The sequence below is a fragment of the Bombina bombina genome, chromosome 5, assembly GCF_027579735.1.
Source record: "Bombina bombina isolate aBomBom1 chromosome 5, aBomBom1.pri, whole genome shotgun sequence".
Classification (NCBI taxonomy): Eukaryota; Metazoa; Chordata; class Amphibia; order Anura; family Bombinatoridae; genus Bombina; species Bombina bombina.
Genome location: NC_069503.1, coordinates 839,490,959 through 839,515,932, shown reverse-complemented (window position 1 = coordinate 839,515,932; position 24,974 = coordinate 839,490,959). Strand labels below are relative to the sequence as shown.

At 39.0% G+C, this 24,974-nt stretch overlaps 1 protein-coding gene across 1 annotated transcript in view; it reads right to left on the bottom strand.

The window, feature by feature from the left end:
* The window catches only part of GREB1L (GREB1 like retinoic acid receptor coactivator), a 113,420-nt gene that overhangs the window by 50,833 nt on the left and 37,613 nt on the right, over positions 1-24,974 (bottom strand). Inside the window, 9 exon segments of the mRNA XM_053714969.1 lie at positions 2,413-2,467; positions 2,469-2,543; positions 2,545-2,613; positions 15,396-15,535; positions 15,740-15,868; positions 17,455-17,781; positions 22,630-22,815; positions 24,069-24,191; positions 24,852-24,971. Of these exon segments, the coding sequence (XP_053570944.1) occupies positions 2,413-2,467; positions 2,469-2,543; positions 2,545-2,613; positions 15,396-15,535; positions 15,740-15,868; positions 17,455-17,781; positions 22,630-22,815; positions 24,069-24,191; positions 24,852-24,971 (1,224 nt within the window).

Sequence of the window (24,974 nt, the reverse complement as noted above, 5' to 3'; positions counted from 1 at the left end):
AATTATAATTTATATTGTAGCTATATTAGGGATTTATTTTACAGGTAAGTATTTAGCTTTAAATAGGATTAATTATTTAATAAGAGTTAATTAATTTTGTTAGATTAAAATTATATTTAATTTAGGGGGGGGTGTTAGTGTTAGGGGTTAGACTTCGCTATTCTAATAAATGTATTAACCCCTAATCTGCCCCCTCAAACGTCGCTTCCACCTGGCCTACACTTATTAAACCCCTAATCTGCGAGCGGACCGCACCGCTACTATAATAAGTTATTATTAACCCCTAATCCGCCTCACTAACCCTATAATAAATAGTATTAACCCCTAATCTGGCCCTCCCTAACATCGGCCGACACCTAACTTCAATTATTAACCCCTAATCTGCCGACTGGAGCTCACCGCTATTCTAAATAAATGTATTAACCCCTAAAGCTGTGAGCTCCAGTCGGCAGATTAGGGGTTAATAATTGAAGTTAGGTGTCGGCGATGTTAGGGAGGGCAGATTAGGGGGTTAATTTAATACTTTATTATAGGGTTAGTGAGGCAGATTATGGGGGTTAATAACTTTATTATAGTAGCGGTGCGGTCTCCCGTCGGTCAGATTAGGGGTTAATAAATATAATATAGGGGTCGGCGGAGGTGTTAGGGGCAGCAGATTAGGGGTACATAAGGATAACATAGTTTGGCGGGTCGGCAGATTAGGGGTTAAAAAAATTTAATCGAGTGGCGGCAATGGTGGGGGGACCTCGGTTTAGGGGGTACATAGGTTAGTTTTATGGGTGTTAGTGTACTTTAGATTACAGTAGTTAAGAGCTTTTTATAAACCGGCGTTAGCCCAGAAAGCTCTTAACTACCGTACGAATTTTTCCTGGCGTGGGCTGGAGTTTTGTCGTTAGATTTCTAACGCTCACTTCAGACACGACTCTAAATCCCGGAGTTAGAAAAATCCCATTGAAAAAGATAGGATACGCAATTTACGTAAGGGGATCTGCAGTATGGAAAAGTTGGCGGCGGAAAAGTGAGCGTTAGACCCTTTTTTTTGAGTGACTCCAAATACCAGAGTTAGCCTAAATAACCAGCGTTAGGAGCCTCTAATGCTGGTTTTCAACGGCTAACGCTAAACTCCAAATTCTAGGCCCCCAGTGCCTTTGGCATTGTCTATTTTTAATTGCTTTTATTGATTATGCTATTTCTTCAGTGTTTAGTGGGTCCTTTAAGGCCACTAAACAATGGAGGACACCTTGGTCAATTAGAGAAAGGGCTAAGCAGAATATGGCATATTGGCATGACTAAGATCCCAATTTTTATTATAAAAAACATAGGTTATATCCCTCCAGAAAATTTTGCAGCATTTAAAAAGGTTTTATTTTCAAGTGGATATGCTCCGGTACCCCCCTGTTTTGCATAAAAGGCAATTAAAAATTGATAACTTTTCATCTGTGTACCTAACTGTTCTGACACTAATCCTCCATAATCCTCTGTAAAAATTGTTTCTTCTTCCCCAACATAACAGTATCCTAAAAAGTAATTTAAAGAATATTGGAAACTACAATTTTTTTGTTTAGTGGATAACACTTTAATTGTTGGTGGGTCAGCAAAGTATTATTCCAGTACCCAAAATGTAAAGTGCACCTTTCTTTGGTCTAAACATTGAGGCATGTTAATAGTTGTAAAATGACTTTACATTTAAATACATTACAGTGATTCATTCATCATCCAGTGGTATTTTTTATTTTATTTACTTGTTAAGTCCTTAGGGCCAGATAATCAAAACCTTTATAGGAATGAGAGAATCATGCAAAAATGTTTTGGGGGCTTTTTTTTAGTATTGTATTACAATGGTAGGTGACTTCTTCTTACAATCAGAACCTGTGTAGCCGGGATAAATTTGCCTTTTTAAAATGAAGGACTGCACAGTACTGATGAGACCTCCAGAGGTTTTGGGAAGCTTAATTCCCATGATGCCCAGCCAGCATATCAGTTGGACAGAGCATCATGAGAAATGTAGTTTCCCAAAACTTCTGGAGTGCCAAGTTTGAGGATGTCTGGCTTAGATCATTATTATGACCACCTACCAAAAAAAAAAAAAAAAATGATCACACAAAAAAGGTTCAGTATTTAAAACATTATACTTTTTACATGCAAATATATCTCTCTGTTAATGCTGTTTAAATAGATAATGCTCCCTCACCAGGATTTATTGGGTGACACTTCCCACCAATATAACAAGTAAAATATGAAGAAAAAAAAAACAATGTAAATGCCCTTTTCAGAGTATATTGTAAAATTGAAAAAAAAAAGTTCCCTTTAAAAGAACATCCCTTTAAATATATAATGGGTATATTCAATGCAAAATAGAAAGCTTCAATTTCACTGACCAAACTGAACATAGTCAATGTTTATTTTTTTTACCTGAAAGTCGAATTCTCTTAGAGTTCTGCTGAACCAAAACTTCTGATCGAGGGAGGCAGAATGACGAAATCAACTTTGCTGATACGCCCTAAATCAAGACTCTGACTGCCACTGTCTGCTATGGTGCACACCAGGGGACAAAAGCTTCCTTGCAACCATCAGCTGAGGACGATAGATCTGGGAAGTTACAGTTATTACAACCTTAAAACAAAGACATGTATGTGTTTTTTCAAAAGTTAAACAATTATGAAGCTTAATATACACTACAAACAATATTGTGGAGTCCAACAATATGAGGCTTTAGGTCACTTAAAAAAAAAAAAAAAAAAAAAGGGCTAAGGTTGTCATCAGGCATCTGCATTTGATGTAATATATGTGCATACATAAACGCTAATTGTTAAAGTATGCTTTGTGCAGGAGGTTACCCTACCATCTTCCATGTCACTGTACTTTAAGGGTTTTTTATTCTTGCCTTTTTTTCTCTCTATTATAAATATTAAGAATACTATTCACATTAGCTCTTGTAAGAGTCTAAAAATATTTACAGTTAAAGAAATGCTTTTTATAATGTTCTGAGAGATAGCACTTGATGCAAGAAATGGTTTCAGGTCAATTGGGTTAATAAGGTCACTTGTAGGTTTTACAATCAAGGCCAAATTAAATAGAAGACATAGAGAAGAGAAATAAACATCATGTGGGAGAGGCATATCAAACTTGTGTGACAAAAACCGGATGGGATGAAGAGAAATGGGAATAAATGGGTTAAAATAAAAGGAGCAGACTAGCAACAAGATACAATATTTATTGAAATTATGTAGAGGACCAATGTGGGCCCTTTACATGATGGCTCAAGGGAGGCCTAATATAAGTCTGCAACCAAAAAGGTAGAATGCACGAATATAAAAAGGTGGACTTCTCCCCCCGCTCGGTATGAGGAGTGGCTGACCAAATCCTATAGAATAACAATGCGTTGGTGGCCAAGAAATACCTTCTTTAGGCCCTAGTGCAACCCAAACACTGCAAGGCTGGCAGAATGTGCCACAGTTGCAGGCAGTATTTTTGAGCTCCTACCATTATCTAAGGTGTGTAGTAGAGCCTCCAATTCATTAGAGGAAGTAGGAAAAAACAGTGGAAGAATAATTTCATAAATCGTAATATTGGACAACACCACTTTTGGAAAGAAACAGAATAAGATTTGACATGATGAAAAGCCAAACATGAAGGTTTGAAGGACCATATGCTGAGACTCCTACCACGTGAGTAGCTTCAGCAATGCATAGGCTCCAAAGGGGGATCTTTTATTGGTTTTAGGATAACAGTAGGCTCCCAATTGGAATTTTTATTGAGGTTGAAAGACATTTTCATAATCATTTGGTTTGCAAACTACACACACACACATATATACATATATATATATATATATATATATATATATATTATATATATATATATATATATATCAAGAATTGTTTAAAGCATATGTCCATATAATACATCTCAAGGCTGTTCATGGCCCAAAAAGATTTATAAATATAATTTACAAAATTTCCTTAAGAGAATTCTTAAATGCCCAATTAAGATATATGGTGAAATTTATACTGTTAACTAAATACAAATAATCTAATAGAGAAGGTAAGTCACTTGCAGACCTAGGTGGGTATAACTTTATAGAATATGTTTTAACATATATATTAACATACCCAAGAACCTTATTCGGTAAGAGTTTCAACTGCATGCAGATATTCATATATAGAAAATAGGTTACATACGAACCTTATTGGGTATATCATAGGCATCACATAAACTATAATGTAATGTCATAATATAAAAGTCAACACCATCTTAATATTAAACAAAACCCAAATATCTGTGAACTGAAGTAACATTGTGCATTTAGAGAGCTGACTAAACTCCCTCAACCAAAGAGGTCAGATCTCCTAAATAGCTAATTGCACCTCTCTATAACCTTTAATGTTCATAAAATAAGAAAATATGAACCACTTGAAGGCACATAAAGAACCCAACAGTATGAGCTCTAATACCATTGAGCCTGTGCATGAAAGTCCCACTGAAGCCTCAGATATAAACTAGCATTTTCTGAATTAGCTATAACCGCTATATAAACATTATTAATAGCACACATCAAACAAAAGGCAATCAACCTGATCCTCATACTCCTTTTAATCAATGTAAAACAATAAGACCGTTGCAAAATAGGACATATGATTTACCAAACTAAAGTGTCATCATTAAGTGGTATAATTGAGGACTGATGTGCAGAAAAGCCGCTAGAAAAAAAGTTAGATACATTAAAAGTGAAGCAATGTCACCACTGTCGAGAATGTTCTCCATATCACTATTAATGCAGCTTAACCCACACCTTTAAGTCTGAAAAAGCCATGTGGCGCAGAGAGAAAACAAGGTAGATGGTCATCAACCACTAACTCATACACACGGTGACTCTCCATGGAGGCCACTTAACAATTCAGTATGCCGCACTCACTTATAAGGATGGAAACTAGCCAAAATAATGAAGTCACTTGTGTTGTGACTGGCCTTTGGCAGAACTGAGGGTCGGAATCCAGAGACCTATTTCTGAGCAGATGGGTAGGTAGAGAATTAGCAAATACTACTGTGACCAACATAATGTTAGCAAAGTTTTGTGTGTTAGATTTACATAAAGTACAGGAGCTTGGTTTCTGCTGTACATTATTATGTACAGAGCAGATTCACGATGGATGACTCTTTCTATGGATTCATGTTAAAGGAGAAAAGGTTAGTCAGGCAAGAACAAACAGGAGGGTACAACCCTCAGCACACCCAATAACCCTCTAACTGTGCAATATTATTTAAAAAATTTAAAAAAAAATAGTTATTTTGTATTTTTTTATGCGTAAATACAACACTTAACTAAGAGTGCAAAGCTTCCCTAACTAATCTCTTGCTACTATGCGGTCACTACCACAGGCAGGTGCAGATAGTTTTTAAACGTCTGATTGTACTGCAGCACGTGAATCCTCAACAGTCTATGAAAAAAAAACACAAAAAAACTCTAGAAAGCTCGGATGTGAGTAGGAGAAAAAAAAAGCAAAGAGAGAGAAATATAATGCTATTAACCAAATCATTTAGAATTATCACCTACTACGTATAGGGTTAACTATGAAAAAACACAGTAATGTTAAGAAAAACAAAGGGGCATTAAAACCCAATGTGTTTCTTTAATTATTCAGATAGATCATACAATTTTAAACAACGTTCCAATTTACTTCTATTATCTAATTATCTTTATTTTCTTGTTATCCTTTTTTTGAAAAACATGTATACTCAGAAGTGTGCATGTGTCTGTAGCACTATATGGCAGCAGTTTTGCAGCAATTCTATATATTAGCAAGAGCACAAGATGGCAGGACTATTTCCTGTCATGTAGTGCTCCAACCATGTGCACACTAAATATCTAGATATCTCTTCATCAAAGAATAACATGAGAAGGAAGAAAATTTGATAATAGAAGAAAATTGGAAACCTTTTTAAAAAAAACATAAAATTATGCTTACCTGATAATTTCATTTCCATCAAGGGGAGGAGAGTCTACGGCTTCATTCATTACTGTTGGGAATTAAGAACCTGGCCACCAGGAGGAGGCAAAGGCTTAAAAACCTCCCCCACTTCCCTCATCCCCCAGTCATTCTGCCGAGGGAACAAGGAACAGTAGGAGAAATATCAGTGCATAAATGGTGACCCTAATCTGAGGACACCACAGCCTGTAAAACTTTTCTCCCAAAAACAGCTTCCACAGAAGCAAAAACATCAAACTTGTAAAAAAAAAAAGTGTGTAAGGAGGACCAGGTAGCCGCCTTACAAATTTGCTCCATAGTGGCCTCATTCTTGAAGGCCCAAGACGAAGCCACAGCTCTAGTTGAATGAGCCGTGATCCTCTGAGGAGGCTTATGTCCCACTGTCTCATAGGCCAAGCAAATCAAGTTCCTCAACCAAAAGGACAAAAGTAGAAGAGGCCCTCTGCCCCTTGCGCTTCCCTGAATACACCACAAAAAGAGATGTAGATGGTCTGAAATCCTTCGTAGCCTGAAGATAGAACTTTAATGCACGAACCACATCCAGGTTATGAAGTAACCTCTCCTTAGAAGAAGGGTTAGGACACAAGGAAGGAACCACTATTTCCTGATTGATGTTACGGTTAGACACCACCTTGGGAAGAAATCCCAAGCCAGTGCTAAGTACAGCCTTATATGCATGAAAAACCAGATAAGGAGGATCACATTGCAAGGCAGCCAGTTCAGATACTCGGCGTGCCGATGCAATAGCCAACAGGAAGAGAACCTTCCAGGACAGAATCTTAATGTAAACGGAATGCATAGGCTCAAACGGAACCTTCTTCAATACCCTAAGGACCAAGTTTAAGCTCCATGGAGGAGCAAACTGTCTAAAGACCGGCCTGATTCTAGACAGAGCCTGAACAAAAGATTGAATGTCAGGGAGCTCAGCGAGCCTCCTATGTAACAAGACGATAATGCCAAAATCTGTCCCTTTAAGGAACAGGCGGCAAGACCCTTCTCCAAACCGTCTTGGAGAAAGGACAGAATCCTGGATACCTTCACCTTGTGCCAAAGATATCCATGCTTCTCACACCAGGACAAGTCCTCCGAGTCCACACCTTATGGTAGATGCGACGAGTGACTGGCTTCCTTGCCTGGACTAGAGTATCAATCACACTTTCGGAAAAACCTCTGTTGGCCAAGACTAGGCATAAAATCTCCACGCAGTCAGACTCAGAATCTAGATTCCGATGTTGAAAGGGGACCTCTGTTCCAGCAGATCCATGCGACAGGGTAACCTCCATGGTGGAGAGGATGACATCCCCACCAGATCTGCAAACCACGTCCTCTGTAGCCACGATGGAGCAATCAGAATTACCGAAGCTCGCTCCTGTTTGATGCATGCCACTACAAGAGGTAGAACTGGTAACGGTGGAAAAATGTAAGTTAGGCTGAACCCCCAAGGTACCGCCAAGGCATCTATAAGCTCTGCCTGGGGATCCCTGGACCTCGATCCATATCGGGGTAGCTTGCAATTAAGTCTGGACACCATGAGATCTATCTCCAGCGTTCCCCATCTGAGACAAATCTCTGCAAACACCTCGGGGTGAAGAGACCATTCCCCCGGATGAAAGGGTTGCCTGCTGAGAAAGTCCACTTCCCAGTTGTCCACACCTGGAATGTGAATCACTGAGAGTGAGCAGCTGTGGGACTCCGCCCACTCCAAGATCCGAGACACCTCCCTCAATTGCTAGGGAGCTCTTCGTAACCCCCCTGATGGTTGATGTAAGCCACCGAGGTAATGTTGTCGGTCTGGAATCTGATGAAGGCTACGCCCTCAGAGCATTGTAGAAATGCTCGGAGTTCCCGAAATATTTATCGGAAGGGAGAAGACTCCTCCCGGGGGACCATGTTCCTTGTGCCATCCTGGCACCCCAAACAGCTCCCCCATCCTGCCCGACTGGTGTCCGGTGGGCCACAATCTCCCAGGACGTTCTCAAGAAGGATGTCCTCCATGGACACGTTTCTCCGGACGGGATCCACCAAGAGAGGGAGTTTCCGAGTCCCGAGGCATCCTAGATATGCTGCTGTGATAGATCTGGAATGATCGCCGTTTCACTGTCTCAACATTGCTACAATTGAAGAGGTTCTGAGATGGAACCTGGCGAATGTGCTGACATCTATGCTTGAAACCTTGAGGGTCCGATCACATTCCATACACTGAGCCACCGAGGGACTTGAGGAGGACTGAAGGGCAAGACAGGTGGATGCAATCTTCCTGCGTCGATGGTCTGTGAGAAATATTTTCAGAGAGTCTATTATCCTGCCCAGAACTCCACCCTGTTGCTGGGAACCAGGGAAACTCTTTTCCTGAGTTGATCTTCCAACCGTGAGATTGGAGCAAAAGAAGAGCAGCCCTCGAATTGATCCTCTGCGAGGACTGAGCAACGGCGCCTGGGACTAGGATGTTCGGTCCAGATAAAGGCACCACCAGCAATGTTTCTGGATCTGGGCCACCGCAAGTAGCGCCCCCAGAATTTGTGAAGACTCTCGGGCCGTCGCCAGAACCAAAAGGAAGGGCCACAAACTGGGAAGTGTTGGTCCAGAAATGCAAATCTTAGGAACTTGAAGTGGGTCCATGTGAATTGGGCACATGAAGGTAAGCGTCCTTCAAATCTATAGTCATCATAAACTGTCCCTCTTGAAACTAGGGGCAGGATAGATCTGATCGTTTCCATTTTGCATGATGGAACACTTGTTTAAAACACTTTAGGTCCAGAATCGGGCGGAACGTGCCCTGCTTCTTTGGAACCACAAAAAGATTGAAATAGTACCCTAGAGTCCGTTCTGCTTGGGGTACTGGTACGATAACGCAGAGAGAGGGGAGATCTCTCACACACTCTAGAAAAGCTTCTTTTCTGGTCTTGAAGACAGGTTTGACAGGAAGTATCTGCCCCTGGGCAAATGGGATCTGAACCCTATCCTGTAACCCTGGGTGACCGCTTCCAGAACCCAAGGGTCCTGAACATCCTGCAACCAGGCTTCTGCCCCCTACTTGGTCCAGAGACTTGTCAGGGGCCGCCCCTTCATGCCGATTTCGTCTCAGCAGGCTTCTTGCTCTGCTTAGACTTGTTCCAAGATTGAGCCGGCTTCCACGTTCCCTTGGACTGGTCCGCTTTCGCGACGGGCTGCTGGCGCTAGGCCTTGTCCGCACAAATGGGACGAAAAGTAGATCCCTTAGGCTTAGCCTTCTTATCCTGCGGTAGGAAAGCTCCCTTGCCTCCCGTAACCATGGATATGATCGAATCCAATCCTGGACCGAACAGAATCTTTCCTTGAAAAGGTAGGGACAACAGCCTCGACTTAGAAGTTATGTCCGCAGGCCAAGACTTTAGCCACAGAGCCCTGCGAGCTAAAACTGAAAAACCTGACACCTTAATGTTCAGGCGAATAATTTGCATATTGGAATCACAGATGAAAGAATTGTCGACCTTCAGCGCCTTAATCTTATACTGTATCTCGTCGATGGAAGTCTCCCCCTCGAACATTTCACACAGGGATACATACCAATATGTCGCAGCTCCAGCAACCGCCGGCTTCTGGCTGAAAAACCAACCCCTGTGTGCTGAAACATCTTTCTTAACATGTTTTCCAGCTTTTTATCCATGGGCTCTTTAAACGACAAACAACAAAAGTCACCAAACTGTAGCAATCCAAGTGATGGTAACAAAAAACAAAGGCGCCCTCCACAGGCTGTCGTTGAAGGTAGATGATCACCAAGGTCAGCTCTTCTTATATACAGATGGACAATCTAAGAATAAAGACAAAAGGAAGAAGGCGCTCCAATGGTGCAGTATGTTACAACAAGATGATTCTTTCAAAAATACACCCTCTCTAAATGTGGGTACTCACAGAGAGAGCGCACTATGATACAGAGCTAATCACACAGGCTGGATTGATCAGAGCCCACCAGCTAGCTCCCACAGGATTCGATGTGGCCTCAAAACTGTAGTGCAGGAAAAAGACACAGGGGAAGGGGCAGACAAACTCCAATAGTGCAGATGGTCACTTAAAATTCCAGGCTCCCACTGATATATCCCCACTGTGATTAAATACTCACAAAGGTTGCGCACTATTATACAGTGCAAGTAACACAGGCTGGTATATCAGAGTCCACCAGCTAACTCACTCCAGAAAACAGGATCCACAGTCCAAGGAGGAAATAAATCCCTCAAGTAAAGCTCACAAACCAGATAAAAAAATAAATACCCAAAAATTAAAAGTAGTATAAAATAATTAAAATCAATTAGAAAAATTTCTGCAACGGCGTGTGCAATGTGCTAGTGGGCACCCTTTCATGTCTGGCAGGCAGGTTTGTGAGCAATATAATAAACATACTTAACTATAGGTCTATCACTGTACACATGAGTAATATCACCTTACATACACATGTTGAGACTGAGTCACTTGATTCATGATTAAGATAGTCTGCAGCTGAAATGAGGACAACATTGGTTCCTCCACACTCTCCCGCCTTCTCAGGTACAGGTAAATATTAGCTTACAAAAGTAGAGAAATATTCGTTGTCACATTCCTCTACTGCATGATGTCACACACTCAACACCTAATCCCATGTAACTGGAGAAATAACAGTTTATAAGAAAATCCAAACATCATGGCATAAAAATACTATATAATATATATATATATATATATATTATATATATATATACACATACATACATATATATATACACATACATACATATATATATATATATATATATATATACTATATATATATATCATACATATATATAGACATTACATATATAATACATACATATATATATACATACATATATATATACATACATATATATACATACATATATTATATACTTACATATATATATACATACATATATAATACATACATATATATATACATACATATATATATACATACATATATATATACATACATATATATAATACATACATATATATATATACATACATACATATATATATACATACATATATATATACATACATATATATATATATACATACATATATATATATACATACATATATATATAGTAACATACATATATATATACACATACATATATATATACATACATACATATACACACACAGGTGGCCCTCGTCTTACAACGTTTCAATTTACAACCGTTTCAGAATAACAACCTTTTTTTCCAGTCATGTGACTGCTATTGAAAAGCATTGAGAAGCAGTGCATTTATTAAAATAGCCAGTAGCTGGAGCTGTCCGCTTGTGTTGCAGCCAAGCAAGCTGAAATTAATCAGTTTAACCAGACCTGAGCTATCAAGCAGATTTCAAAGAAACAAGATCTTCCTGTCTATAAAAATCAGTCCAGATTGGAATGCATAGAAAGAACTGTTTGCAGAAAAATGCAAGTGAAGTTTGTGGTTGTGTGATTTATTTTATTAGGTTTTATAATGCTGTTTAGCAAGTGTTTTTGTTCATTTAAAGGGACAGTAAAAACCAGAATTTTTGTTGTTTAAAAAAAGGTAGATAATCCCTTTATTACCCATTCCCCAATTTTGCATAACCAACACAGTTATATAAACACCCCTTTTAACCTCTGTGATTACCTTGTATCTATGCCTCTGCAAACTGCCCCCTTATTTCAGTTCTTTTGACAGACATGCATTTTAGCCAATCAGTGCTTGCTCTTAGGAGCTTCACATGCCAGAGCTCAATGTTATCTATATGAAACACATGAACTAACACCCTCTAGTCGAGAAAAAACTGTCAAAATGCTTTCCCGATTAGAGGCAGTCTTCAAGGTCTAAGAAATTAGCACATAAACCTCCTAGATTTAGCTTTCAACTAAGAATACCCAAGAGAACAAAGCATAATTGGTAGTAAAATGGAAAGTTGTTTAAAATTACATGCCCTATTTAAATCATGAAAAGATTTTTTACTTTACTGTCCCTTTAAACTTAGTTTAATTATATATTATGTGTTTGTGATTATTTTATTAGGTTTATAATGCTTTTTAGCATTTAAAGTCTTCATTTCAAAGCTTTAAAAATAATGTATTAGGTGTTACTTATGGCAATTTTGAGAGGGGCCTGGAACCTCTCTCCCTCACTTCCCACTGACTTACATTATAAACTGGGTTTCACTTTTCAATGGTTTTGGATTACAACCATTCCTTCTGGAACCTAACCCCGGCGTAAACTTTTTATAAAATGACCCTTAAACAGAGAAGCCCCATTGGCCGTCCTTAGAAACATCTACCTTATAAAAAGGATCTCAAATATAAACAACCAGTAAGGCGATTTCCTTCCTTCCTTCCTTCTGGATTAACCCATACGCCGTAACATCGATTTATTATCCTCCTTGCATATCCGTATTACGATCTCCCAGCTGGAACATGTAAACCTTGAAAGGGGTGCTCATTCACGTTAGCATAACGTTGCCATAGCACCGTACCACAACAAGTGTGATCGTTTCCTTAACCAATCAGGGATCGCTAGGCGGAGTTATGCACGAAATAACAAAAATATTCAAAGTAAAATTATTGCAATTGAAATGGATACAAACTGCGCATCATGATCAATTAAGTTCCTACTAAATGTATATAAACAATAAGAATTTAGCCAATATTGCTTATTGATGCTATAGCTAAATATACTCAGAGGTGAATAGTTGTCCTCCTTCGTGAGCGTAGAGATAGCACCATCCACCTTAGAGACGGTACCCCCCACAGATCAAGCCGAGAGTCCGGAACGGGGAACAGTTTCTTAAAGGAAGAAGGGCAAAAGGAAGAACCTAATCGCGTCCCATTCATTCTGAATAATATTAGCCATCTTAATGGGAACCGGGAAAGTCTGAGGTACTACCCTGTCCTTGTATACCTTACCTAGCTTAGGAAGTGAAGGTTCCTCTGGGAATCTTAGGCTCCGGAATCTCCAGAGTAGCAAAGCACCTGCCTCAACAAAAAGCGCAAATTCTCCATCTAAACCCAAAATCAGGCTCCTTCCCGCAGTCAGAGGTTTAGATGACATGGACTTCCGACCCAGAAGGGGCCTCCTCTGAAGAGTCGGAATGAGCCTCGTCATCGTATAATGCCTCTGGGATTTCCATCGGCATAGACAACCCCTGGGCCGGGGCCGCCATGATACACCCTACGCTTGCACTTAGCAGAACGTGGGTAAGGCATGGATAACTTTTGAAAACCGCAGATTCCAGTTGGTCCGCAAAGTTTGACGGCCAACAATCTCTCCCGAAGGAGTAACGGTTGGACCCTGGGGCGCTGCATGTGCAATTGGAGGATGAATGCAGGGAACGCATCTCACGGGACGAGGAATCCTCAGAGGTGACGCTCAGTAGTACTAGACATGCCATTACATTTAGATGTCGTAACTTTATCAAGGCATGTGGAACATAGTTGAGCAGGCTGATCTACCAGAACCTCCTCACAATAAACACAGGAATGAGACTTTGATGCGTTAGAGGGTTCTCCCTCTTTAACAGAGTCCTCCATAGCTTGCGCTTTAATTACGGGCTAGCTTAACTATAAATAGGCACCTTTATACCGCCAATGGCTGGGGCACTCACCACCTACTAGGATCTGGACTACAGAAACCATTTAGTCTCCTGCGCTGCCGATCAACAGAGGAAGAGAGAAAGGCACACCTGGTCACATGGAATGCCTGGCAGGACCGGCCTTGCACTAAGGAGAAAATGCACCAAAAAGGACCGCGGAATACTCGCACCAGTAACCTCGAAGTTCCACACATTGCCAGAGCCTCATCTCGCACATAACCCAGCAATAACACAATAAACAATATCATGTATAAACCCCCCTGTTCAATAATCCCCTTTACAGGAATATTAACCCTTGATTCTTTAAAGATTAAAGGCGTCACACTGTGACTCTGTGTTCCGTGTTATCATTATGAATAAAAAAATGAAACGATCTTACCAGAATCTACACCATGGAACAGAACACGGCCCTTCAAGTGTGACAGGTTAGTAGCCTTGCTCCTGACATGGACTTGAATGCAGAAAGCAGGCAGCAAAACTCGTCAATTGCCGATTGCTTGAAAAGCTGTTAATATGAGTCGGGATGGTTTCGCTGAAAGACTCTCCTTGCATCTCCGGACTCTAACTTTCTCCCAGGCTCTCACTGAGAGGCTGACAGGACTACTTAAAACTCCAATCCCAATGTGAAGCGTACTATACTCCATAAGAGACTACTCCGAATCCTCAGAACTTCTCTGCCATCCTCCTGTGACAAAAGGCAAAGAATGACTGGGGGATGAGGGAAGTGGGGGAGGTATTTAAGCCTTTGGCTGGGTTGTCTTTGCCGCCTCCTGGTGCCAGGTTCTTCATTCCCAACAGTAATGAATGAAGCCGTGGACTCTGCTCCCCTTTGGATGGAAATTGTATTCTCTCTCTCTCATTTCATGTCCCTTTAAAATGAGAAAACATGGGAGGAGATACTAGGAATGGTCACTAAAGGACTGCTTAGTGCAGATCTAAGGGAAAATTCTCTAAAGACAGCCTACTGTTGGTATCTGACCCTGGTGGTGACCTCCCATTTGTCACGCTCAACATTCAAATCTTTGCTATAGAGGATGCGGGTAGAGAGGCACCTTTAAGCACATGTGGTGGGAGTGGTGCTCCTTATCTACTTTGTTAAGCAATGTTCTAGAGGAGGAGATACACCTCACTATAGCACAGGCAATATTAAATGTACATAACGAGAAAAACAACAAGAACATTAACACATTGATTAGAATCCTCTGCACAGTCACCAGAAAGTGCATAGCTTACCACTGGAAGGAAGGGACCCCTTCATGGGGAGAGATAAGGAATAAACTGGACCTATACATATAATATGTATGAGTCAGCCTCATGGATTCTGAATACCAGAGAAGCATTTGAAAAGTTGTGGACATATTAGATTTTAAATAGCAATTCAGATAGCGGGAAGGGGGGACCAGAGAATGTCAGAAACGTAAGATACAGATTATGTCAATATGAGGGGGTTGGCAGGAACAAGTCAAAATAGGACTACTCGTAGTGAACTATAAGAAGATACTATATTAGAACTACATGAACAGCAAAAGAGGTTGAAAACCAGAGTTTTAGACGTGTAAGTTATTCATTTAGGTGCATGAAGAGTCAGTGTGGACCCCAATTCATGTTGTTTATTTAAGGTTGGGGGGGGGGTTCCTTTCTTTTCTCTTTTTTGTTTGTGTAAACTCAGTGGCATTGTTTCATGTAATTTAAAAAATTTTACATACAAATGTTCTCTCTTGTATTTCTATATGTACTGTATGTATTGCTTGCTGGAAACTAATATGGGAAGGAAAAGAAACTTTTTCTCAATAAAAGCATTTAAACATAAAATGAGAAAACATTACCTCGGGCTTGAGTAGGAATCATGCTAGCGGCTTCTTGACATGATACACAATCCTTGACATCACCATTAAAAGGGACAACAACATTATCTCCTCTTTTGTGCTGTATTTTCTCCAATAACTTGTCTAAATCGTCACCTATTAAATAGAGGTAATCAATTTACCACACACAAATTGCAATTGTCAAACTTATTTACAATTCCACAAGACTAAAATGTAATTCATATTTAATTTCACTTTTCAGTCCCCCATTAATAAAAAAATAAAAAAAAGAGGGTAAGGAATTAAACAAACATACAGACAGGTCATGAGATACAGACAGGGCAAGCATTATAAACTTACCAAGTGATGTGGTTTTGAAATGTGATGCCAAGAAGCCAACTTTGCCAGTGATAAGTTCATAGCTGATCTCCTTTAAGAACTCACTTGTTGTAAGCATGCTCTCTGCAAGAACTCGCGACTGGTATTTCCCTGAAAAAGTCAAACATTTGTTATTAATTCTCATTAAACCTATTACATTCAAACAGCTTAGCAATGTGGTTGTCTTATCTTACAATGTCAACAAAATCAATAGCAAATATTACTATTTAAATGTCATGCTGCCATGACACAGATGAAAAAAATCCATCAACTCACTAAACTATATGATAATTTCTTTCTGCAGTTACGCTCTACTGCAACAGGACCTTAGAAATGTATTTTAATACAACTAGTAATAAATCCAATTGTATATAAGAATTTTATTAAAAAGGAAATAAAAGCTGTTATTTTTATTTAAATTTAGTATAGAAATATTTTTAAAATATACATGCATTTGTAAAATTATATATTTTGAAAGTTATCACTCCTAAAATATTCACTTTATGTGCACAAAACATTCTATAGAGCTGTAGGTCTTGTAAACAAATATTTGCCTTCTGTTCATACTATAGTACTCTGACCAATCATAGTAATTTTTTAATAATTGTATTGATCTATATATATATTTATTTATATTACTTAGAAAGTCTGGATTTTTAAATAATTCTGGATTTTGGGTTTTGTACCTGCAACTAAAAACTAATTTTAAATTGATATTCTCACTTTAATGTGACAAATTTGACACTTTCAAATATAATAATAATAATAATAATAATAATAATAATAATAAGTGTAATGAGGAATAATAATTAGCACAAATCCAACACACCAAATCGAGGGCAGAATGACAAGAAATGTCTTAAATATTAAAATATAAATATACAACAACATTTTAAATTAGGGGGAGGTAAAAAAGTGAGTTTAAAATGCTCCACTAAAATAGAGAAAATAACTCATTGTGAAGCTCATTAACAAATCTAGACAAGCCAGAAGGCTTGTTTTTTCCCACAGAAAACCTCTGGAATACATTATTTACAATGCAGCAAAGGATTCTGGGTAAGAGATGCAAATTAGGTTCACAATTACACACCTTTTTACTTCAGCCTGCTTTTCAGCAGATTCTCTTAATGCCAAGTATCGCTATTCACACAGCTTATAAACTTAGCTAGGGTTAAAGCAGTGATTTAAAACTATCCCAGGACAGACTGTTTCGTAGTTGTTGCTACTCATCAGCTGGGAGAAAGTTTAAATCACTGCTGGGTGAAGTTGATTCCTGGCAAATACAACAACATTTTACCTCCCCCTAATTTAAAATGTTGTTGTATTTGCCAGGAATCAACTTCACCCAGCAGTGATTTAAACTTTCTCCCAGCAGATGAGTAGCAACAACTACGAAACAGTCTGTCCTGGGATAGTTTTAAATCCCTGCTTTAACCCTAGCTAAGTCTATAAGCTGTGTGAACAGCGATACTTGGCGTTAAGGGAATCTGCTGAAAAGCAGGCTGAAGTAAAAAGGTGTGTCATTGTGAATCTAATTTGCATCTCTTACAGAGAATCCTTTGCTGCATTGTAAATAATGTATTCCAGAGGTTTTCTGTGGAAAAAATAAGCCTTCTGGCTTGTCTAGATTTGTTAATGAGCTTCACAATGAGTTATTTTCTTTAATATAAATATATATATTGCTGTTGATTACTTACCCAGCGCAATTATACAAAATTCATTGCCGCGCACTTTTGAGGAACAAATTACTACCACATAGTCTGGCAGTTTTTGCTGGTGCTTTAATTCACTGAGAGATCTGAGTGTCTCTGAGATGCCCTCTGCCAGGGCATGCTGGGTAACAAGTACGTGCACTAGGTCTAGCGATACACTGGCTGAAAGTCTGGCAAGCCACGGTAGTTGTGCCTGTGACACACAAATCCCAGGGGATCCTATCTGCAAGGAGCGTTCTTTATAAGTGAACTCTTGCAAAGCTTTGAGTACAATCTGTTCAAACACTTCCCGGATTGGTATTTGATCAGGACCTACATAAAAAAATATATATATTAAAGAAAGTACTTTTAATAATCTTTTAAATTTGTATTTTCTAAAATTGAAGCACAAGAATATAACAAGGTTTCATTAACAAAGGGAAACATTTGTGTGCTGAGCTCCACTAAAACCACTATTCTTAAAGAAACATGAAACCCAGATTCTTTCTGTCATGGTTCAGATAGAACATACATTTTTAAACAACTTTACAGTTTACCTCTATTATCAAATTTGCTTCATTCTTTTGGTATCCTTGGTTGAGGGAGTAGCAATGCACTAATGAAACCTAACTGAACACAACAGGTAAGCCAATGACCAGAGGCATATATGTGCAGCCACCAATCAGCAACTAGCATCCGGTAGTGCTTTTCTGCTCCTCAGCCTACGTAGGTATGCTTTTAAACAAAGGATAACATAGAACAAAACAAATTAGATAACAAAAGTAAATTTGAAAGTCATTTAATTTATTGTCCTATTAATGCCACAATTTATAAATAATAAAGATAGTAAAATTAATAAAGTATGAACAAGAATACTTCAGTTTCTTCATATGCAAAAATGGTTTCATATTCAGTGATGGTATACTATAAAGTACATTTTATATATAGATTTACCACCCAGGAGCAGCCTCTTTTTCTCTCGTCTGGGGTTGTAATGTTCCTTGTTCAGAGGAGAATTGCCTGGTATTTCGGGGCTGGACTGACCTTACTTGGCGGGATCAGACTGATATACTTCAGGAAAGTTTTCCTCTGTGAAAAGGACACTGGTCTAAAAGAGGCTGCTTCTGGGTGGTAAATCTCCAAAGAACTAGCTGATGAGCAGTTTGTTCCTGGTAGAGTGCTTCTCTCTTCGTATGCAAATATATACACATATACACACACATACACTTCTATAAAAAACATGACTATACTCTAAACGGTATTAAAGGGACATTATACACTAGATTTTTCTTTGCATAAATGTTTTGCAGATGATCCATTTATACAGCCCATCTGGGAGTATTTTTTTAACAATGTATAGTTTTGCTTATTTCTTAAATAACATTGTGCTGATTTTCAGACTCCTAACCCAGCCCCAAAGTATCAAATGTAGACTCAAGTCTACAGATTCCTGCTTTCTACTGTTTGTGTAATCTGTCTTTTCATATGCTCTTCCTGTTTTTCCAGCCCCTTACACTGGGTGTCCCAGACTAACCTCATCAACAGTGCTAAACTGGGATCTTCCAAGTAAGATTTAAAAGATTTTATACGGGGCGGAGCCAGGGGGCATATTATGGCCTAGACCAACAAGGCCGGTGCCTAGGGCAGCAGATTTAGGAGGGGCAGCACATCTGCCCTATCCTCTCTTTCAAAGCCAGCACACAGTACAGTGAGCGATAAAGTGAAGGCTTTTACAGAGAAGACAAGGCACATGAGTTGATTAAGGTCGCTCTTTACAGGCAGTGCTCCTTTAAACCGTTGCTTCATTTAGAGCGCCAGCATTTTTGCAGTGGAAGCGTTCTTGGTGAGAAACTTGACCGCGGATATGCTGCCAAGGTGAGGCTAGAGGAGAAGACTGTGTGCCGATATACTGCCTCCCCTTATCAGCTGTGGTGGGTCTGTGAGTGCAGTGCTTATTGCAGGTCTTAGCAGCTAACAGACTGGATGTGTCTGTGTACTGCTTAGAACAGCTTATGATATCTATTCATAAACTCTCAGTGCTAATGTATGTTAGCTACTAATAGCTAGCTTTCTCTGCATTCATGAACCCATTTAGTAAATAGTAAATGGACACTTAAAAAGTTTAATTACTTGAATAATGGTAATTAGTGTATGTTGTTGCATGTAAAGGGCAGTGATTGTTTCAAAGTGTATTCTTGTTTCCCTCCCTTCCTCTCTCCATTCTTTCCCTCCCTCTCTTCTTTCTCTCAACTCCCTCCCTTGCTCCCTTCTTTCACTATTTTCTTCACCTCACCACTTTTCTCTTCTCTCTCACTCCCCCTCCTTCCTGCTTTCAATTCGCTCTCTTCTTCCCCCTCCCCTTCTTTCTCTCCCTTCTCTCAAGGTGAAAATGATATGAGATTCATGCATTTCAACCCACCTGTATGCAAGTGTTTTGCTAGCCCATTTTCTTTTGAATTGGTATGAAAAATAAACAAACAAAACAAAAACATTTTACACACTGACCCCCAAAAAATGTCCAAAACCTTTAAGGGGGGGGGGGGGGGCAGCAGAATTTTAAGTGCCTAGGGCAGCACAAAACATAAATACACCACTGGGCGGAACTTGGCGACTGTTCAAGCTCAAATATTTGGCCATCATTGAAGATCAGTAAGCACAGACGACCTACACAGCTAGCCTTAAGGAGAGCAATATTAGATAGAAGGGACTTCACGATCCTGGTGCATACATTGTTGATTACAGATCCTGGGAGCAGCCATCTTTTGGCCCAAGCAGCAATTGCAGTGGAGAACGAGACTGATCAAAGCCTATTGCTATACCTTCAGGCTAGGTGCCTACTACACTGCCTAACTATGGAGACTACAGAGCACATTATGGAGGAGATGCGTATCTTTCTAGAAGGTTGCCGCAATGCTTTAGAGTACTTACTCATAATGGCGCCCCATGGCGCCCCAGCAAGCAGAAGCAGCTTCTGAAGAACACGCTGTCCGTACACCCATCTTCATAGTTGCTTCTAAGGGAGGTGTCGCTCTGGGGCACTAGCATTCATCACCTACTTGGCATCGAATAAGGAACTCATTGGGAACAGAGCATATGAAAGCAGCAACTCGCATGAATGGGACGGACGCCGAAGACGAAACATCTATAACAGAACGCTCAAAGCCCCAAGCACTGTGGGCATCACCTGCATAGCAGATACAGCAGATTGCAGTATTACAGTAAGTCACCAGATGGCTGAACTAATTATAGCGAGGACACGTCCTCAATCAGCGTTGGAACTATTCTCCAACAGTCACCTCAGGGAACAAACTTTGGGTGAGGGGGTTGCGGTCTCTATGGCAATGCCCGTGATCAACGCGCCAGCAGCTCTAGATTCCAAATACTGGACTGCTACTATGATGCCAGAAACATCTCCTATGATGGCCTGTAGTGACTTGTGGGGCCTGCTGCATGCAGTTCGGATCAGCGGAGCAGCAGCCTGGGACGGCTTTTACCTTATATTATCAGAACTCTCCTTACAACCGGACAGTTTTCTCCAGCACCGCTCGTATACCAAGGTCCAGAATTTCAATGAGGTAGCCCAGAGAATATGTCCAGCCTTGCGATCTGGTGTGGGGTAAAGGATTCCTCCTCTTAGTACGCCGTGTCATGGCATTATCTCTTTATTTCTCACCCAGACCAAAAATTGACAGAGCGATTGTGTGTGAAAATGGACATCCTGCTTTAGTTGTACAAAACTGCTTTAATAGAGTCTTATTATAGAATAACAACCTTATGTCTCATACTATATCCCACATTTTAATTTTAAAAAGCCCGCCACTTATAATAATATTTATATAGTCAGAGTTAACTGACTCTAGACCACCGCATGTATATAGATTTCTAGAAAGCCCCGATTAGATTAGTATTTAAGACTGGAAGGGGGCATCTTATGTAGCGATATTTCATCATCCGTCATAATATCACAGACTGCTTGCAGCAGGAGCAGATGTCTGAGTCTATAAAGTAAGTTATCTTACTATATATGTGTAGATCCCTATCCAAGTTATCTTGGTCCCCTAAGAGCCACCTATGGCATAAATGTGATTGAAAAGTGTACAGCCGAGCTATACAAAACTCTAAAATAATTAAGCCGATTCTTATTGCTATACACTATTTTGAAGCTTGGAGGTTTATGGGGAATGTAATTGGTGATGCTTCTATTAACACTGCACATGTTTTTCGTTTTTTTCTTAAAGCTAGTTCTTATTGTTATTTTTCATTTTTTAATGTGTGACAATGTGCAAACCTTATAACCTGATGACGTGGCCATTGTAATGCGACGCGTAGCTTTGCTGTGAAACTTTTGTCATGTTGCTAGCGTGGACTGGACCCGTACTACTACTATCATTTATGGTCTCCCTACATATAATATCCTAACTGAGCTACATAAACCATGTCTACGCAAATGGTTTAGAACTTAAGGTTCCACTATGTCAGATAGGACACTAGTCCAGCATGAAATCAACCCATTTATACTTTCCCTCTAGTAACCCATATGTTTATGAGATGTTTTATATGGATAGGTCGTTTTGCAATGCTGTAGCTTGTTTATTTTTGAGCCATGATGTAATAAGCCATCTTGTCTTTATATGGAAACATGATTTTTAGTACATGCTACCTACCACATCTAAAGAACCACCACCACCCCCCATATAATATGCCTCCTAGTTAAGGAGGACTACCTATACAGTTTATCTCACCTATACCGCAACCCTAACTATCCTCTTAACAGTAACTCTTACACTATAACAGTGTTAACCTTATGCTCCTTACCCAGTTTAGCAAAATTGATCAGCACCAGTTACAAGTGGAGTTTAAAATCTTAAATCTATTAAATTATGCTTATATTTGTCATCATACCACTCATACAGAACGAAACTTGCTTCGCTATGAACCATAATGCCCATGTTTATCTAAAAGTGAGGATTGTTAACTCAAATGTATACACTCACTCAGTTATGCCTTGAATATTTGTTATGTAACCCTCAACTCTTTTTTCCTCAATTATAAGAAATATTTGATTTCAGTATGCTTTAAAGCAAGAAAAAAATGAAAATATGAGGTTTAGGTTGTTCTATACATATTTGTATTTTTTCTATGATGTGACAATATGCCTGTTTTGATATTTTCAATACTCACCAAGTTGTACAAGGTACTGTATAGTCAGCAGAATCATATTCTCAGTGGTCATAAACTGGCTGCTGGTCACTCCCATCTGATCTAGTTCCTTCTTCTCTAGCTGTTGTAACTTGTAGCAGTTGACAAGTAATGGGCTTACAACAATATCTCCTACATTGCCATAAAAGTAAGGTAGTGCGCCATACCCTGCAACAAAAGGTACAGGAAACGAATGGCACCAATCAGTCAGTGGTATTAGGGAATTCTAACCAATGGTGTGTAAGATGTGTGTAGGTAGCAGGTAAATGCAGAAATGAACTGTGTGTCATTAACTTTTCATATTTGTACAGTAAGTATCCAGGTTCTCTGTTATTTCTTTAACATATTCTAAAGACTTCTCTGTTTAACGGACATAAAAGTGCAAATAGCCCTGTGTTAAGAAGATGGCATTAGTATGATTCAGACAGAGTGTAAAATGCAATTACTTCTATAAAATGACTTCTATTATGTAATGTATTATGTTCTCTGGTAACTTGTAGAAGAGCAAACCTAAGTAGGTAGAGCGAACGTGTCAGCCACAAATGGCAGCATTTTTTAATGAATGTTTTTAACAATGTTATACATCGTGCAAACACTGATGCCATCTAGTGCTCAAAAATGTATAATATTGTTAAAGATATTCTTGCAAACCTGCTGCTATATAGAGCTCCAGACGCACACACTGCCAACCTCAGGATGCTCTTGCTTTTCAACAAAGAATATCATGAGATCAAACTCAAATTAAATTTGAAAATATAAGTATAAGCCCCTAATATGTTGTAAATGTCAGGTATTTACCATCGGTAGTATTCATATTGGTATGAACATATTTATGAAGCTATTTTTAATCATTATTATTAATAGTTATTTGTAGAGCACCAACAGATTCCGCAATGCTAAAGACATGGGTCTAATATGCAAGGTGACAATTATAGGTGACAAAGGGATAGAGGGCACTGCCAAGAGTTTCACTGTTGTAAATCAGCTCTAGTAAATGTGATCTACAAAGCAGCTGGGCTTATAGGCTTACATTCTACATTGTTATTGAGATTTTGTCAATCCAAACCCTAGAATCTATCAATACAAATACTGAAGTAGGTACTGACTATCTATAACCAAAGTGAAGGTGTTGATGTAGCGGATTGTAGAGGCATATTCCATGCAGTTGGGACTAGGTACAAGAGACAACTCACTATCGTCCTTGATACTCAAATATAAAAAATCCATGGGATAGAAAGTCTTTTAAATATCCCAATTTATTGGGATATTGTGGATATAATAAATGTATCTCTCTCTAATATATATATATATATAGTCTAAGTTAAACCTGCAAAATATATATATATATAGTCTAAGTTAAAGCTGCATTAATCTTGCCTCTATAATGTAATTTAATAACTTAAGCAATTTAAAAAACTTACCTATCAGAATGACAGGTCGGACACCTGAATTGTTTAACAAATTTTCTGGCACAATTACTGTCTCCCCAGCAGGAATAGGCTGGGGCTGAAAAACTCCACCCAATATTGGCTGTGGTAAAGAGGCTGACAAAGACATAAATAAAGTTAATTTAAGAGGATACCAATAAAAATAAGACTTGCAATTAAAATGTATAAATGTATAAGGAGAGGAAGACGGGCTTTAAAAGATTGATGTCTAGAATATGAGTAAATGGAATTAAAAATTCACAGATGTAATATGCTCTAATATGTTTGTTATGAGCAAGCAATGCTCTATGGTTTTAACCCCTGCAAAGGCAATGAACACAGAGAGACAGTAAACCCTAAAAAGTAATTGGTAGAATGGTGTATTCAGAGCAAATATTAGCCTGAGAATAATATATACTGTACATGTATTTTTTAAAATGCATTAGTTTTTTAAATACTAATTTAAAGGCAGGTCTAGAGTAGCAATGCACTACTTAGAGCAAGCTCTAGTGATGAGACATATATGTAGCCACCAACCACCAGCTAGCTCCCAGTCGTGCATTGCTGCTGATGAGCATGTCATATGCTTTTTATCAAAAGATACCAAGAGAATGAAGTAAACGTGATAACAGAAGCAAATTTAAAAAAAAGTATCTTAAAATTATGAATCATGAAAGTTTAAGTTTTAACTAGCATTTCCTTTAACTGCACTATTAATTAGTGAATATAAATAAGGCAGTTATTACAGAAAACACCAGATGCCACAAAACAAGCTACCTGCTTTTGCGACTGGACGGAGAGGAGGTGCAGAGACTGGCAGCGCTGGTGCTTGAACTGGGGAGTTAGGAGGCCAACCTCTGTGTCTTTTCTTTGGTGGGCCTGAAAATGTAACTGATGCTA